The 18878-nt window shown below is 43.1% G+C and overlaps 1 protein-coding gene across 2 annotated transcripts in view; it reads left to right on the forward strand.

The window, feature by feature from the left end:
* The first annotated feature begins 17111 nt into the window (after positions 1-17111).
* Positions 17112-18878, forward strand: part of INTS6 (integrator complex subunit 6) — a 41716-nt gene continuing 39949 nt past the window's right edge. The window contains exons 1-4 of one of the 2 annotated variants that reach the window (XM_027723146.2): positions 17112-17147; positions 17475-17634; positions 17872-17949; positions 18647-18796. In XM_027723146.2, coding sequence (XP_027578947.1) covers positions 17524-17634; positions 17872-17949; positions 18647-18796 — 339 coding nt within the window. In that variant the 5' untranslated portion in view covers positions 17112-17147; positions 17475-17523. Of the gene's footprint in view, positions 17148-17224; positions 17635-17871; positions 17950-18646; positions 18797-18878 lie in introns of those variants that run through there. The other variant, XM_027723147.2, reaches the window with a different exon arrangement.

The following is an 18878-nucleotide window of genomic DNA, read 5'->3' on the forward strand; positions in this document are numbered from 1 at the left end:
TGGACATGTACCTAAAATTGTCTTTTACAACTGAAGTCTGGCAAGGTCTGCTGACTTTGCAGTTGGATTTGAGATTAGGCACTGTGCATCACTGATAGATAATAAGGGGCTGAGCATATGTTGGAGACAACAGGCTACAGGCTCTTGGGAGACCCAGAATACTTTTTTCCAAACACACTTTTAAGGAAGAAAGTAGTTGAGAAAACAAATGTCTTGATAGGCAAAGCTGTGGGTCACAGGACTGGAACCAGGTCCTATATATCCCCCAAATCAGCTGGATCTTCTTCAATTGCCTATTGAAACATCACATTTCCCTATTAACCTTATCTTTCCTATGTTCTTAAACAATTTCAGGTCCAACTAGTCCATCAAGGTTTAAGACCTTTGGAGGAAAACACTGATAGGTGGGCATGCATTTTGGACCAAAGTCAAATAATAATATGCTGAAATCAAATATATGCTTCATGTAAGTGTTTGATCTTCAGAAATAAGTTACCTTTTAGGGAGAGGGGAAGGAAAAAAAAAAAAAGGACAACACAATGCAAGTGAGGATCCAGCAGCCATTCAAGATAAAATTCTTAAAGGCATTTTTTAAAGCTTATCTGTAATGGTGATTTCCTCTGCAAAACCAGGAAAGTACTTGAATAATAGAAAGGTGTCCTGAGGTCTAGTCCATGATTTTACCAGGTGTGCAAACTTGAGGTCACTGCTCTACTCTCCCTGATGAGACGGGGAAATATTGTTGGGAAATTATTGCACACAGAAGCAATTTTATTATGACTGAGGGAAGAAAAAGTAATGGATGGAAACCTGGTGAGAGGAGGAAGGGAAGCAAAGAAGAAATAGAAAGATTTCAAAGTGAGAACCTGAAGCTTCATCCTCCATTTTACCTGACAGGCTAAAAGGGTATTGTTGTGATGGTGGAAAAGGCATTGAAATTACCAGTAAGACTAGATCTACCACTGTCACACACAATACTATCAAAAACTTTTAAAAAACAGTTTTCCTATAATGACAAAAACTAATGGACAAAAATACTTTAGTTAGAAGTTTTACAAACTACATTTGTTTTAAAAAGCAGCTAATCACGTCTTGCGTGACCATTCAGACAAAGTTAGAATTGCTGCAGACATCAAGTTTAATGAGTACCTACAGAAGCAAAATTAGGGTAGTGTAGAAAAGTGTTTCCCTGTGTAAAGGGAAAAAAAATTAAGGAAATAAATCTTATAAATACTTCCTAGAAGATCTTTTTTCATTATCTGTCATAGCTTTCAGGTCAGATTGCATGGATTAAAAATATTGCTAGGACTGAAAGCAAGACAACTTAGTAACTGAATTTGAAGCCAAGAAAAGCAATCTTATTCAGTTCTTTTTCTGGATTAAAAAAAATTGTAGGATTAAGAATTATTAGATGCTCCTCTGGTATTTGCTTTTTGCAGGAAATTGCAAAACTTACATGGAAGAAAATTTATATGACAACACCATTTAAAGGATCTTTTTCTTGTTAGCATAAATTCTGAATCAGTAAGAAGTGTGGCTACTAGGTATGCTTGGATTATCTGAACGTTCTTGGAAAAGTATATCCATCAGTAACACAGAGTGAAAAACAAGCTGAAAAATGCAAAATGAATTAATATTACCTCATCTTCGTTTCTTAGTGTCATTTCTTTTACTCTACATTTTGGCATGACACCGTGGTAAATGAAATGTCTGTTAGTTTTGGCCTTTATATCCTTGATGCAGGTTGACTTTCACTCTTTTGATTTGGATAGAGCAGAATAAGGCTGCCTGCCTAAGAGCAGTAATAGTGGCCTATGTATTCATGTGCGGGGTGAGGACAGACCACCTCAGGAAGGAAGCTGTGCTGGTTTGGACTGATGCATTCACACACAGCAGAGCCTCTTTCCATGCCCTCATACTGCACCAGAGCCTTGGAAGACTTTCTCCAATTTCTCATCTGCAGTCTTGTTTGGAGTTTAGGAGTTGGAGCGAACCGAATTCCTCATCTTTGGCAATTTGCTTTAAAAACTGCTCTCTGGCTCCATCTTCTGTTTGGTTGGTTGGGTTTGGGATTGGTTTTTTATGTCTTTATTTATTTTGGTATATCAGAGTGAGATTCTTCTAAGTTTTACAAACTAAATTTGTTTCAAAAAACCACATCTGTGTAATCACATCTTCTGTGACAGTTCAAACAAGCAGGAGAGAATCCCGACCAGCAGATGGAAGGGTTGGACCAGAGAGGAGGGATCTGAAGGGTCCCCAGCTGTGCTCTCAGCCTGGTGTTTAGATACTCCTGTCTGCGAAGCTGTTACTCTTATTACATACAAGAGGATGTGAAATCCCTTGACCAAAAGGTCGAGCAATATGTTCTGTTCTGGTGTGACTGTACTTTTCTGCAAAATTATGATCATTACATGATCTGGAAACATAAGTGACATGCCTCATACCTTTCAGCTAAAACTGGCAAGCACTGGGGCCACTGAGTATGTGTAGGACAATTTAATAAACAGTTTGGCCTCTTTGTGGATGCTGTATAAAACAGCCCTCTTACAAAGTGCTCAACAATAATGAGAGTAATATTTAAAGTCCCCAAACCAGGCCTTTAATAAAGAAAAACTGGTTTATTGTGATTCATTTTTAGGCCTGAACTATTCAACATATGCCCTTTGGAGCCATTAAGTAATCTGATTCTAGTTGCTCCCACTCTGCAAGAAGGGAACTACTGTGGGAGCAAAACTGCACTTTGACTGATTCAGTGCTTAAATTTAAAATTGCTCTGTTGACAGCAAGCCAGATTTCAGCTTCTGAGGCCTCTTCCTCAATCACCCATGTAAAACCAAAAAACTTATGTACAAAAAAGACAGCCACATAAAAAAGGTAAAACCACTTGGCAACAAGTAGAGCTGCCTCTCAATAGCCATTGAATACAGTAGTGTTTTATGCTTTCTTCTCTGCTTGTTTGTAAACTAAATGTTTTTCCGCTTTACAATATATTGGATTTACAGTTTCTTCTACACCTGTACTTCTATGGAACTGCAAAAATTCATGCTTAAAATTCTCTCCTTCTCCTGTTTTGTCATCAGTGACAGCCTTCATAAGATAGTAACTGAAAAATATTTTTAGTTTCAGATGCTACATCATTCTTGGAAGCATGTGGGAAACAAATATAAATGAGCTCTTTATATAGAAAGGCATCTTCATGCAGTACCAAAATGTTCTTGCTTAAAAATATGAAACTTGTTACAAAAATGCACACTCAAATTTAATCACTGCTCCTTATTTTGCTCCAGGTATTTATCAGTTGCACAATAAATAGTATACTGCCCTGCATGCTAATTGTGACAGGTTTTTTCTACATTTCCTTAGTTTCAATTTATGCAGGGATCCAGAAAAGAGGATCTATCATAAACAGAGCTTGGATCTGCTCTGGGTCAAAGTTATGGACAAAAAGATTAGCATTAAAAAATATGCATGGCAGTATTACTGTGTAGCAACTTATCAAGAAGATATACACTCATTTTTAGCTGCCATGCAAGTGCCGTTGGCTTTGTAACTGACTGTGAACATGTGAGAACAAAAAAAGGGATGCTGTGTCAGTGTGTGGGCTGCAAATGAGAACTTCTGGCTCATACATTTTGCCCCATAAGCAATTCTGGCATTGTATGCAGTCTTATTGCTGTTTCCTTTGTCCTCATTGATCCTGCTATAGTATTACTCACATTCTGGGCTCCCAACTTGCTGTAAAAAAACTCTGTAATTTAATTCACTGTCTTTTTGGTGGAACTTTCTGACCACTAATTCTTCTAAGCTCATTATTCTTGCATTTTTCTAGGCCTCAGGACTTCAGAACTTGTTTTTTTCTTCCCTAAATCTTCCTTCCCTCTATGATATTGAAGAATCATGAAGTATCATCAGTAAACACATTTTTGTATCTGGAAAATGCATTAAAATCACCTATGTAACCTGTTTGAAAGGTAAATAAATTTCTCTTACATAATTCATGAACTATATGAAAGCTTTGAAGTATTTCCTTTTCTTTCAACTAAAGTGTGCAATTAAGAAAATATCCAGGGAATATCAAGGAACTTTTTCTTACAATAACTTTTATACTTTTGTCTTTTAGCTTTTTTTTTTAAATTTTCTCACCTTTACTACACATGGGCCTACGGTGGATGTTGTTAGGCTGGCAAAATGCTTTCAGCCATCTGAAACCACATGAAGTTCAACAAGGCCAAGTGCAAGGTCCTGCACTTGGATCAGTGCAATTCTCCATATCAGTACAAGTCAGGCGATGAATGGATTAGGAGCAGCCCTGCAGAGATGGTCTTGGGGATACTGGTAGATGAAAAATTGGATATGACCCAGCAATGTGCACTTGCAACCCAGAAAGCCAATCATACCCTGGGCTGCATGAAATCATGTCCTGGGCTGCAGCATGGCCAGCAGGTCAAGGGAGGTGATTCTGCCCCTCTAGTCTGGTGAAACCCCACCTGGAGTACTGTGGGGTTCAACAGCTCTGGGGTCCCTAACATAAGAAGGATACGGACCTGTTAAAGCAGGTTCAGAGGAGAACCACAAAAATGGTCAGAGGGCTGGAACACCTCTCCTATGAGGAAAGGCTGAGAGAATTAGGGTTGTTCAGCCTGGAGAAGAGAAGGCACCAGGGAAACCTTATTTGTGGTCTTTCAATATATAAAGGCAGCCTATAAGGAAGACAGGGAGAGACTTTGTACTGAGGCCTGTAGTGACAGGACAAGTGGCAAGGGTTTTAAACTGAAGGAAGGTAGGTTTAGATTCGGCATAAGAAGAAACTTTTTTTACAAGGAGGATGGTGAGACTCTAACATAGGTGGCCCAGAGAAGTTGTGAATGCCCCATCCTTGAAAGTGTTCAAAGTCAGGTTGATGGGGCTCTGAGCAACATGGTCTAGTGGAAGGTTCCCTGCCCATGACAGGTGGGTTGGAACTATATGATTTCTAAGATCCCTTTCAACCTGAACCATTCTGTGATTCTGTGATCTGAGTCCAGAATGAGAAAAATCAAATAAGAAAACTACCATTAAAATACAAACCATGGTTCATTGCTTGTTAATATTGAAAGCACCTTTGAAGAAAGAATGCAGGAATATTTAAAAAATAAAAGGTCTGATGCAACTTATGGCCAAAAAGATCCTAGCAGTGCTACTGCTAACAATGCTCTAACATCATTTTAATACACATTTTTCAACAGAAAATTTTTGGAGATTTTTATAGATTAGCTCTTACTGCAATTACATGGAAAGCTCCATATTGTATAAATGAAGCATCTGACTCTCTAAAAAAATAGGTAGACCCTCACTAAAGCTGCCAATTTTTGACGACTAAAACCTGTGACAAAAGATTGCTTTAAAAGCTTGTTGTTCCTGAAGCAGGGTGGCTGAACTCATCCTTTCTGTGGAAAATCATTTCTGCAAAGAAGTCCCAAGAAGCAGCTTGAGAGCAAAATTGCAGAAGCTTCAGTGTATGCAGGGACTTATGACTCAGTATCACAGGGCTATTTGAGGAGTTAAGAGAGAATCCCAGATTGTCTAATCAAACTTTTGCATGTCTTATTTTGTGCAAATATTATGTATTGCCTTCACTTTAGCAGGTAGGTCACTGTTTCTGGCCATCACAGCAGGATGAGGTTCCTCAGCGTGTTAGCACATATATACATAATGCCACATTTAGATGGGCACTATCATGAATGGTGTTGTGGAGCATTTGGTTCTCTGATTACCTCACGGCCACTCCTGATAAGCATCATTTTTTTTCTAGATAGATTACAGCCAGAACATCTGATTGCTTTGAACATGTTGCACAGTAGTAGGCCCATATGTCTATCATCGCAATTTACACAGTGCCCTTTGATTCTGAAGAGAGAACCATATCTGAGTCAGGTTTAGCTGCTGTAAGGAGACATCCTTTGTGACTAGAGTGGGTGTGAAAGCACTGGCCCACTGTAGGACATCCACCAAATGAGAAAATTCATGGAAGTGTGAGAAATACTCTTTATTGTAAAATATAAAATGTACAAGGGTTTCGAGGGCAAAACCAATTATTCAGTGATGCCCTCATCTGTAGCTCAGTGACCTCCTTGTATAAAAATATGATCTGACAAGATAGTAGAAATTCTCTGTGAAGACTAAGGAACTGACATATGTACATCTTGTACCTCTGAAAGTGGATGAGGAAACTCCAAATGGGAAAACAAAGAAAGCCCCTGAGTCAGTCCATCTGGGACTGACTGGTGAGAGAAAAAAAAAAAACAAGTTACATTCTTAGTTGTTTTCATTAGCCCCCAAAGTTCAGGCTAACTAGACCCAGAATAGCCTCTGTATTGTATGCTTAATATGAGCATAGGACAATATTCACACAGAAGCTCTAAATCAGGTATCAGTGTCATAAGAAAAAGGTGCTCAAAAGACTCCATAACAGGCCAAGTGATGCTCTTGAAGTCAAAAGAACTTGTCTGCTGTGTTAGTTCAGTTCTCAGTAATAGGAGGGGACTTGGGCAATAGTTAATTTTCAGTGAACTATGACACGAAACACTAAGAATTGGCCACATGTCCCAAAGTGTTCAAGTGTGAAAACACTAGAGAAAGGACAGGTAAAGAACACGTAAAGACCCTCAAATTGTAATGAATAAGTGTTGGAAATCTGAAAAGTCACAAGTGTAGGTATGCATGTGTGCACATATCTAAACACATTAAAACAAACAAACAAACAGCCCTCAAAAAACCAAACTGAAAAAGAAACCTTTCACTAAAGCTACAGAGACCAAGGCCAAAACTGTAGCAAGAAATTCTGGTATCTGCTCCAGCTCTATTAGCTCATAAAACAGACCAGAGATCATTCTTTGTATTCTGAGGCCAAACAGTGTGTCCCAGCTTGTATCACAGAACTACATTTTCTTCTTCATTCAAAAGTGATGATGTAAAATCACTTTTGGGGAAATGACCCCTGCTCCATGCTGTCCTCCAAGCCATGTCCACATACAATCTGAGAAACTGCTAAGAGCTGCATGCCAGAACTGCCAAGTAATCTGCTTATACTTCAATTTTAAGTGCTCTGCATAGCAGTGCAAGAGCACTGACCTCTGCACCTTACCAGTGTAGATCCAGCTGATGAGTCTTTCTCCAGGGTTTTGGTACCTTCCAATCCATCAGTTTGGCCCCAGCGATCCTGGGAGCAGGTACCAAGAACATGTAACAAACTTTTTGGCATTTCAGGAGCTACATGGTGAGGGTCCCAGGCAGCTGCCAGGACCCTGACTGCTAGAGGAGCAGGCAGCCCAATTTCTCTCCTTCACAGTGGTACACAGTGAAGTACAAGACATCCTCTCAAGCACTTCACTGTGCAGATTTATACTCTAGGGATTTCAGCACCTGGCTGGCAGAATATCTCCATAGGGATGTCTGACTGGACCTGTATCAATCAGCATTCAACTCCTTGACTCCCTCCTCTGGGAGATGAGTGCCAGGTGTTAGGGACTCTCTTACCTACTCTTTGATACAATCCTGCCTGACAATTTTTCTCTCACAGGTGCTGATAACCGAAAAGAGAGAGAAAAAAAAAGAAGAGAAACTAGGACAACTTTCCTATGCAGGGATGGGCTGGAGCCTGATCTGAATGGAGAGGAGGAAAGAGGGAAAGGCTGTGCAGCTGCAGCATGATTTCATACTGTGAACACATGACTCCAGTGGCTTCAATCCTCTTGTAAGACTATATTTGCCATATGTGCAAAAGTGACAGTCAAAGAGGCTTTGTTACCATGGACTTTTTTAGACATCTACCCTTTCCCCAACTTGAGCACTGGCAATGTCAGTTCTGACTTGTATTAATGGAAGTACTTTTTCTTTGAAACTATATTTTGATTAATTTCACAGGGTTTTATTCACATCCTTTGTTTTTGGCTAAGGAAAAATATGGAGCTATGTGCATGTGTGCATTGCATGCATACGTTCATGAACATAAAGATTCAAAAGAAAATGAGGAAAAAATACCACTTCTGACCAAGCCTAACAATTCTGAAAGGAAAATTTATACATATTTTATGCTTTTGTTTTTTAATAAGAGGTGACATGCTGCCCTAGTGCTGACTTGTAGTAGAATAGATTTAAAATTCTTGGACCATCAGTAGCAAGAAATCACAGGGCTGTACTTACAGAGGTCATTAACTGTCCGGACATCTGTTGGGTAACAAATTCTGCCAAACATAGATCATGAAATGGTTCTTGAATTATGCAGAGGATAATTTCACAATCCAGAAACCAGAGAATTCAAGCAGAGAAAGAGCTGTGTAAGACCTTCTTATTGCCAGTTGGGAAGGAATTCACTACAGTGTCAGAATTACAGGAAAGTTTGGTGCTAGTGGAAGTGGCCTTCTGGATTGCTAGCAGTAGAATAAGGAGCAGATTTAGACAATGGTCACAATTACAGTTACATACTCCACAAAGTAATTGACATTATAGCAAAATTGGCTGTAATAATTAGAGGGATACTGTGACAAAAGTAAACTTCAAATGTCTCAGTGAAAACTACTGGTAAAACATGTTAGCACACAAGTAATAAATTTCAGTATAATAAAACGGGAATTAGGAAACAATAAGCAGATGCAGAAATGGGAAAATTTGTGCTATGTTGGAAACAAGCTAGAACATTCTAAACAATGTATAATATAAATCATAACACACTCTCATTCCCCTTGAAAAAGGAATACTGTCCCATTTCCCATAAGTTAACTGTAGTAGCCAGTTGGTAGAGGATCACAATTGAGTCCAATTGTGCTGCACTGGACTATAATTGGGTTAAAGGGCTGTCATTTACTTATGAAATGAGAGCTCAAATGATATCTGTCAACCTTTGGAATCAGGAGTTAGTCTGGCATCAGGAGTTACTTATTAGCTGCTACAGAAGTCCAGCACACAGCACAACCAATCATTGAAAACATGAAGAGTGAAAACACTTGTCAGGGCAAATGAGTTGTTTTGGCTTTTTTCCCTTGGACAGCTGAGGAAAGCCATACTGAATAACTAAGTGGAAATGTCAAGAAAAACATATTGTAACTTTTTCTGAAAGGGAAGATAAAGAGGACCTGGAATGGAAGACATGAAGAAAAATAAGATTTGATCAAAGAAAATAAAATACATTTAAAAACCCCTGCAATACCTTGAAAGGTAATGGAATGGATATAATAGTTAAAAGCCTGGGGGGGTTGTCTCCTTTGGATTGTTAAATTTTATCTTCCTTTGAGACCTCAGTTATATAAATCACTCTTAGCTGTATTCAGAACTTACCTAAACCAGTCAACAGGAATGCACACAGGGCCAAGGTCCTAGGAAAAAAGAATAATAGAAAATAGAAATATTTTAAAGGAGGGAAAGAACAGGATAAACTCAGAGCAAATGTTACATTTATCATACAACGAGTGTACACACACACTCTGCCAAACCTGGAAAAGCATACACTTAGTGTCAACCTGAATTATGGGATAGGATTTCTTGGAGTTTTTGCTTTGGACCCACATTTGGAAAATAACCATAAATGGTATGTTGCCTTAAAAATGGCTTACCAACAGGAAAATATTAGAACTGACCCTGAAACACTCAAGGCTTTCTGATTGCAACATCATGAAATTGACAGCCATCTCCAACAACAAAAGAACTCCTCACGGACCAAACCAGAACTGGTTGGTGAAGACTGTTGTTATGAAAAAAGGTTACGCTTGTAATTCAGGGTTTGTTATAAGCTGGTCTCAAGTCAATTCTAAAATTTTCCTAATGAGAAATGCTTTTGTGATCTCAACTCAGTAAGAATTATCCTTTTGTGACTTTCAAAGCTGTGTTTTAGTTGTCCTTCCTTCCCATTTGAAGTATTTCTAAAACAAGACAATATTCTCTGCAAATTGGTGCAAGACAGATTTTCCCACTGTGGCACCCATTCAGGTTTTCTATGACAACTAGGCCTTATATCAAGGTTTCAGTGTGTACATAAAAGTGGAAAAAAAATCCTTTCACTTAATTTTAACCGCATCTTTTGAATAATATATTCAGGAAACAGTCCCAAGCATCTTGCCATAGGTGCTTGAAGTCATGGAATACAGAAGAACAGATTTCGTCCCTGGATGAAAGAGGCTTTATCAGGTTTATTTTATTCTAGAAGACTTATGTCTGTGCTTTATAGACGGCTTTTGTAGAGGTTTCGATCAGCTACTAGCTGAGATTTGATAAGTTTTTATTAACTGCTAAGTGGAAAAAGATGGACCAACTGGTCTGTATTCCATTCAACATCAGTCATTCCAGCTGCTTTGCAGGGAGCAACTGAGTGCATCTTTCTTTTAGAGCGCAGTTTGATTTTGGGCAAAAGATGGCAAGGCATAATAATGACATTGAATGACATTAATGACATAATGATAATGAACTTCTACAGCGTGGCAATATTTTAAACAAAGAACTCCCAGCTCTCAAATACCACACACAGGTGTGATACCTCAGTGGGAAGCAACTTAGGGATGAATGAATAATTCTGTCCTCTTGTTTACCAAGACTATACGTATTACATTTGCCATTAAAAAAAAAAACCAAGCACCAAAACAGACTATCTCATTGCTTTGCCTCTCTGGGAAGCGCTTGTAGGCTATCTTTTAGCTGCAAGTGCTTTATAATCCAAGCTGACTGTAGCTGAAATTGGTGTCCCTTAGCTGCTTGATTAGTTAGATAAATTCTGCATGCTTGTGCCTGGGATCCATGGTAATGGAGTTACGTTGCTAAGCTATGAAATGCGCGGGAGGGTCCAGCACTTCGGGAAGGATATGATTTCCAGGGCTAATGAAACTTGGTAGTGAAGGCAAGAAGGAATGCTTGGAGGAATGAACAACAGCAATCGCTGGAACAGTGACAGGGAGGGGATTGCTCAGGTCAGCAGGTACAAGCAGGGCAGCAATGCCCCAGGAAAGCTTCCCTGTGAGGGATGTAACAACCATTGGAATGATCGTTTAAAAGTGGTGTTGTGGGGGAAGAGTCTAAAAATTCCTGTCACCCTGAGGAAAGCCTGCATGGCAACACTGTTACAGGTATTTGTGTGGAGGATGCATTAACCCCTTACCACATATGCAGGAGCTTTTAACCAGGGCTACAAGAAGAGCTCAACAAAGCCAGGGCAGACTGCTACACATGGTGGCTCTCAAACTTTCGGGTAGACATAATGGTATGTCTGGCCATCCTAGCAAGAGAGGATTTATTTTTTCCCCCTGGCATAACAAGCAAAGGTCTCTTCAGACCTGTTGTTTTAGTGAATGCAGAAGACTCCTCCTGTGTTCAAGGCCCGGAGGTGGCTGGCAGGAAGCTGTGAAGTCTGTACCCAGATTACCCTGAGTACTCTGGTGTTACCAGTAATCAAATGGACTGCTGCTGCCTGCTGCTACCAGCATCTCAAGGATGGAAAATAAGAGGAAAGAACGAAGTGGAGGAAGGGGAGGATGGGAAGGAAAAACGGAAGAGCAGATAAAATAGCTTTTGCATGCTAGAGAGTGTTTTCTGCTCCCTTTGGGTCTTGACACAACAGCTGAGATCCTCAAGAGACAGGATAAACTTAAAGGCCCAGAGCTGAGACAGGTTTTTATTCTTGACCAGAATCCTAACTCAAGTGCAAGGAGCAATGTAACACATCAGGAAGGAAAAATAAGAACCGTACATCTATTTGAATTCTCATATGTACCCCCTTATTGGAACTGTAATTTTGAAAAGTTTGTTTTAAGTAGCTTTCGCCATGTTAGATTTAATATTTCCCCGTAGTACCAAATAGGAGAGGACCTGCTCTGCTAAACCCTGTTAAATGCATGCGAAGACAGTTCATAGTCCAGAAGACCTTTCAATCTAAGACCAGTAAAAGTAAAGGAAAAGCGTGTATCAAACATACTATTTATTTAATGACAAAAGCCTCCTTGTCTTCTATTCAAGTGCCTTGCAACCTCTCCATCATTAATGGACTGAATTCTGCTGTCACAGGACAGGTGGTCCTCGAAGAGATCAAATTTTCCTCTGAAATAACCTTACTGTGCACTTCCATAACTTTCTTTGAAAGTACCAGAGTATTTCATAAATACTTATGAACTTAGTCTCCTTGTTCAGTTTGCCCAGTTAGAAAACAAATTATATCAATGCACCTTGCATTTTCACGTTAACTATTCTTCCCCTGGACAGTACACTGCTGTTCACTGCAGTTCCAAATCCCAAGCCAGGAAACAGCAAGGGATATGGATGACTGGAGGGGTGGTGGGGAATACAAAAATCCCCAGGAAGCTTCAAAGGCTATCCTCTGGGCTTCCCAACGGATGGACAAGGGAAAAGAGCCAGTCTTTGAAGATGGGCGAAGAGAAGCCAGAATGCCACTTCTTTTAGATGTCATCATTCTGCAGAGGGATGTAATTTCACTGTGTTCTGGTGCTAGGGAAGCCAAAGTACAGGCTTCTAAAAGGTGCTGAACAGTTTCAAAGGAAGGTAGCTGCCTCTGCAAATTTTGGAAAAATAGGCATCTTCAGTTCAAGTCCTAGAATATACATAAAAAACTGAATCCAGTTATCTTAAGGCCACTTTTCTGAAAAAAAATTTTGGGGTTACATCTTATCTGATCCCAGCCGTCTCAGTAATTACTCAGTCTAGGATGAGTTTTATATGTTTCCCTAGGCTGCCTGAAATATAAGATTAAATCACTTTCTCTTTGGTAACAATTTCAGGAAGAGGAAAAAAAAACTGGGTCAAAACCCGCTGAACTGAAACTAGTAAAAAACCCAACAGGACAACAACAAAACCCCTCAACGATATAAGCTGCCATATATGCAAGACAAGTGACAAATAAAATTTTATTTATAGAAAAAAAGCAAGTAAGTTGAATGCACAGGACTTGGCTAAAGGAAGACTAAAAAAGACACAAGTATTAAAAGATAAATTGAAACTTGGAATGCTGTATAAAGATATATATTTTAATGATATACAGTAATATAAAATTATGAGACGGAAAATATAAGACCATTAAACAGGGGAAAAAAGTTTAATAATGACAATCTAAAAGGCTACAGAATTGTATTCTGAAGGAAGCTCTGACAAATTTACTTGTGTCATTAAAACCTGGACTGACTAAGATCTGGAAATACTCTATACTGAGAAGGAGAAAGCCAATTAGAAAATTTTACTTCTCAGATCTGCTTGAAGGTCTTTAGCACAACATCTTCCATTCAAGCCTGCAGTTTAGGACAAAATAAGGCTAACACTATGTGATAATACAACAAAAGTCTCACAAACGTAGACTTGGAGAAGAAGCTGTTTAAGGAAAAACACAGTAACAAGAAATGATACCAAAAATGCTCTTCAATGTTTTTCATATGATGGGTTTTTTCAGGTATATTTTCACACTTATATTTGATTTTTGGTTTATTGACTTAGCGTTCAAATGTAAAGTCAAATTTGCATTTTCAGTGCTATCTCATTTGCCTCCAAATGAACAACACCCATTCTAAAGATCAGAAGATGAGTAGTCTTAGACACACGTAGCTATTCATGCTTTCTTGTACATGTACAAGAAATACAAATCAGTATGAAAGTAGCCGGAATCTTTTTCACCATCAGGACAGTAACAGTATTCCTCCAGCCAGAATCGTGCTGAAATAATTCATCTAGATTCAGCAGAAAAAATAGAACTGGCTCATTTGGACTATGCATGGGGTAAAGCTTTGTATGTTAAAATGTAAAACCAACCAACCAAACAAACAAAAACAAAATGGAAAAAACAAACAAACAAACAAAAAAAGATGCATCTGTTTTCACTGACAGCCTCACTGTCCCTGCTCAGCTGTGTCAGTTCTGCCAGTAATGAGCATAAGAACTAATATCACTGGGTTTTGTTCCTTTGCAGTAAATTATAAATGCAACTCCGATGGCAGTACAAGCCATTATAACTCTGACATCAAGAGGCTGAGGCACACTTAAGGCTTGGGTTGATTACCTGTCTTTGAAAGAATCTCTCAAAATTAATCAAATTGCCCTGCTCCCTGCAGAAGAGTACTAATGCGTACCACAGAAAACACACACCCAGCCTTAATTCTGTCCTGTAAGGGATCTAATATAAGGTGCACAGGAGTGGTAAGGACTGGCTGTTCCAAATGGCCTCAAAGAAGCAAGCATATACAGAAAAGTACAGTAAAGTGGTTTGCCTTGTATAAATCCCATAGTAACTGTGTGTAAGTTTTGTCTGTAGGATTCCTCCATCGGTGGTAATCACCAGGGCTGAGGGACCAGGGGTAGAGTGGGGCCAGCTGCTTCGGTCTCACCTTCCTCTTGTGTTGGGCAGAGAAAGTTACAGCGTGCCTACAGCTTACAACACTCAAAGATGATGCAGAATTCATGCTGGTTTATGACCAATTCTAGCATCATGAATTAACATGGCTTTTCCCCTCCTCTCTCTTCATTTACTGGCAACAAAACTTAAAAATTCCAAACAACCCTTCAGGATTTATGCAAAGTCTTCATGGCCCAGACTATCTTTCACTATGACATTTTCTTGGTATGGCAAGGACTCTAAAATGCTTCTTTTCCAGCATTTTGGGGAAGGAACCATTCTAGAAGTTTCCCATTTTTCAGATGCTCTACAAGAAGATGCATGATGTTTGACATGTAAAAGGATGATCAATGAAACATCAGCAACATACAAACAGGAGAGAAGGTGGCATGCCTGAAGAATGTACCTATCCTAGAGATTAAAAGGAAGCCAATCAAAGGCCAACATCATACACTCAGTCAACATTACTCCAAAATGAAGTTACTAATCCCAAGGGCTAATTTGTTAAAAGCAGCACTGCAGCCTTTACCTAATAACTTGAATCCCACCACCTTAGGGAGACAATTACTACACTACCAGCAGCCAATCCTGCTGACCTTAGGAGCTGCAGAAGATACCTGCCACCTTCTGTGGGGAGCTGAGGGAAAAAAAGATGTCCCAAAATGCCTCTGTAGAGAGAAAATTACTATGAACCAAGCCTCTCGGACAGTTCAAATATTTTACTGTTTAATGGGGACTGGTGAGCAGCTGGATTCCAGGGCAGCCCAGCAATGTGGCCTCTGTGGCACCTGTTGGTTTGCACCCTCTAACAGCAGGAATTCAGATTAAACAGTAGAACCTGTACCAGAACAGCCTTGCTGCAGGTCATGGGACCCAGCACCAGTGCTAGAGCTCTAACACTGAACTGCTGGAAAGATACAAGCAGCTCAAGAGCCAGTGGGTGCACATGAGCTTAGCCACCACCAGCAGGATCCACACCGAGAAATACTCATAGTAAAAGATGTTACTTCCAAAGAAATCCAGTTGCTGTATTTTGGTCTGCATTGACTCCAAAGATTCCTTCCCAGCTCTCACAGGATCCTTGAGACTGGAGATTCCTTAATGGCCTTGAATGGTGAACTGGCTGAAAGGAAGTGTCCTTGATTTCACTCCAAAGTCTAAGAAGGGCTGGCAGAGGTCACAGGTGCAGCACCAACAGGAAAGCCAAAATAAGCTGCTTGAAGGCATAAGAATGCATACCAATTTGTAACAGAAATGTGATTCTATTCCTCTCTCTTCTAGAAAAGCAAATCTTTCATTAATCTTAAAAAAAAAAAAAAAAAAGCCCAAACCAGCTCTTGCCTAACAAGACACAAATCTTGCCTGGAAGACCAAGATGAATCAAACCAGAATGCTGCCAATTTTATCTTGGGAGAAGGAAGGAGCACAGTGGCTGCATACCTTCTAGAGCAGTGGCTGTGGGAGCACATCAGCTAGATCGGGAGGAAAAAAACCCAAAATACCAGTTGGATAGGAAACAAAGCAATCTCCTGAACAGATTATGCTAAGAAATGGCTCTGGAGTTACTGTTCCAAGGCTATGAGAGCAGAAACTGCAGACTCAATTGCTGGGAAAACAATGCCTAACAAATTGCCAAAGAACTGAGAACACAGATCTTCATCATTAATTGGTAGGAAACACTCAACAGTTATATTATTTATAGGAAGTAAATTTGGAGTGCCTTAGCGTGGACAAAAGAAACCTTAGTGTTAATCTCTGCCCGTATGTAGGGGAAAAGGTCACAACTAAGGCTAGCCAATTTTTTTTTTTCCCTTTAAGGATCGAGTGAAAGGCCAGATCATGTCTCTGGGAATTCATCACCAAAATGTTACTGGATCGTTTTCTACATCCCAAACCCAGTGGGTACGACAGGCGGCCCATTTGGTGTCTGCCAGGAGCCGAAGTTCCCTTGAGGAGCAAGCCCCCCCGCTCCCCCGGCACCGGCGGGGCTGCCCGGCCACCCCCAGGGCCTCAGAGGCTGCGCTGGCACCTGGCCGCAGCACAGGGCACCCTGGACGGACCGCCTGTGTGGGCAACCTGAGATCTTCCCGCAGCCTCAAGGAGAGAGGCGGCGTCCGGAGACGGGGCGGGGGCAGCGCCCGCCCCCTTCCCTCCTTCCTTCCCACCCCCGTGACTCACCCGCCCGCTCCCGGCGGACAAACTGTGAGTGCCAGCGCCGGAGTCACCGCCCCGTCCCGGCACTCCCGCGGGGCCGCGCCACTGCCCTCCCCGAGCGGCCGGGCCGGGCGCTGCCCCGCGGGACGCGCCAGCCCGCAGCCCTCGGACAGCCCAGCCAGGGGGGCGGCGGCGGCAGAGCCCGCCGTCCCTCCCGCTCGCGCTGCCCCCCCATATTTCCGCCACCTGGAGAGTGTCCATAGAGAACGCCCATGGAGACTGTCCATGGGAAACGCCCATGCAGAACGTCCCCCTGAGGGCCAGCGCCCCCAGCCTAGCCCCGTGTCCCCCGCCCCGCCGCCACCCCGTCCCCTGCAGCTGCGCCTGCGCCCTCCCGCCGCCCGCTCCCCCGGCGGCCGAAGCCGCCCCGCCCCGCCGATTTGAATATGCTAACGAGGCGGGTAGGGGCTGCCCTATGGCGGGGCTAGGAAGCGGTCACGTGGGACAGGGACGTGTCCTTGAGGGGCGGGGCCCGACCTGCCCAGGCTGCCTTAAAAACGGGCGGCGAGTGAGGAAGCGCCTCAGTCAGAGCGAGAAAGTGCTGGGGCGGCGGGGTTACGGCTGCTCCGCCCGAAACTTCTGAGTAACATCAACAGGGGGAGGGGAGGGCGGGCGGCGGTGGAGGAGGAGGAGGAGGAGGAAGGTGGTGGTGGGGGGAAGGTTAGCCAGCAGCGCAGCCCTATCCGCCTCTCCCTCACAAACCAGCCTGTGTTGGGCTGAGCAGGCCCCTCACACAAAGGAGGGCAGGGCAGGCAGGGCTGCCCCCCCTTCCCCCCCGCCTCGGCAGAGGGGCAGCGGGGAGGCGCCCTTCCCCGTGCACAGCACTCACAGCCACTTACTCCTCTCCCGTCCCCCGTCTTCTCTCTCTCCCCCTTTCCCCCCCCACCCCGCCCAACGGTTCTCCCTTCAGCCCCCTGCCCGCTGTCCATGTAGCCGCCCGGCCGCCGGCCCTCCGCACTATGCCCATCTTACTCTTCCTGATAGACACGTCCGCCTCCATGAACCAGCGCACCCATCTGGGCACCACCTATCTGGACATAGCCAAAGGCGCTGTAGAGACTTTCATGAAGGTACCGGGCTCTGCCTTGCGAGAAGAGGCGAGAGAGAGAGCGAGAGTGACTGCGTGGGGAGGGGAGGGGGCGGCAGGGAGCGGGGGGCTGCCTGGGCCGGGGGCGCGGGGAGAGAGCGGGCGAGTGCGTGTGTGTGCGGGCAGGGAGGGAGGGGAGGGCCGGGCCGAGCTGAGCCGGGGGGCTCCGGCGGCGGCGCCGCCTCTTGGCTCACCCTCTGCTTTGTCCCCCGTGCCGCAGCTCCGAGCCCGGGACCCGGCCAGCAGGGGAGACAGGTACATGCTGGTCACTTTCGAGGAGCCTCCCTACGCTATCAAGGTAACCCCCGCTCACCCCCCTCCTCCTCGGCCTCCTTCCGGCCCCGCCGCCCCCCGCCCGCCTCGGCCCAGCTGCCGGCGGTCCGGGCAGCGCGGCACACACGGGCTCCGGCGGCGGCGCTGACATCAACATGGCCGACGCTTTCCCCTGTGCGGTGTGTGCGAGCAGCAATGAACTGTGGGGGATATTTATTCAAGTTGGGAGAAGTGACAGCAACTCCAAGGAGAGTTCGGCTGCGAAGGGGCGAGCTGGCGGAAGGACCGACTTCAGCCCGGAGAGCCCGGACTCGGAAGGGGACGGCACTTCCCTCGCCCCTCCGGGGCCGGGAGAGGGAGGCGCACCGCGCGGTGGAAGAGGGTGGTGGGTCCACATGACAGAGGAGGGTGAACCTGTTGGAAGTACCTTCCATCTGGAAAGGGCTCTGGGAGGGTGGTGTAAATAGTTATAAGATTTTTGGCACCGGTGACTTCACAGAAATTTGTCCTGTGGAACAAAATGCCTGTTTGCTAGGTGGGGAACTCTAAGGTTTAAGAGGAGTCCATCTTTTCAGGCTTTTTCGACAGCATTAAATATAAAGTAACTTCTGTTTTATTAGCATTTGTAGTGAGCTGTATGCAGTGTGGAAGGCACTTTGTAGCCTAACAGGAAAGTAAAACGTGTATCTGCAGAATAAGTCTTCTCATGTTTCTCTTTGCAGGCTGGCTGGAAGGAAAACCATGCAACGTTTATGAATGAACTGAAGAACCTTCAAGCTGAAGGACTTACAACTCTTGGCCAGTCCCTAAGGACAGCTTTTGATTTATTAAACTTAAATAGATTAGTAACTGGCATAGACAACTATGGGCAGGTAGGTTGACTGTTAATAGGTGAAAAAATCTTATAACACAGACTTCCCAGAGGTAGCAATTAGCTAGTTGTCCAAAGTGGCA

Source organism: Pipra filicauda, unplaced genomic scaffold, assembly GCF_003945595.2.
Source record: "Pipra filicauda isolate LSUMZ 115617 unplaced genomic scaffold, ASM394559v2 scaffold28_size6257848_pilon, whole genome shotgun sequence".
NCBI lineage: Eukaryota > Metazoa > Chordata > Aves > Passeriformes > Pipridae > Pipra > Pipra filicauda.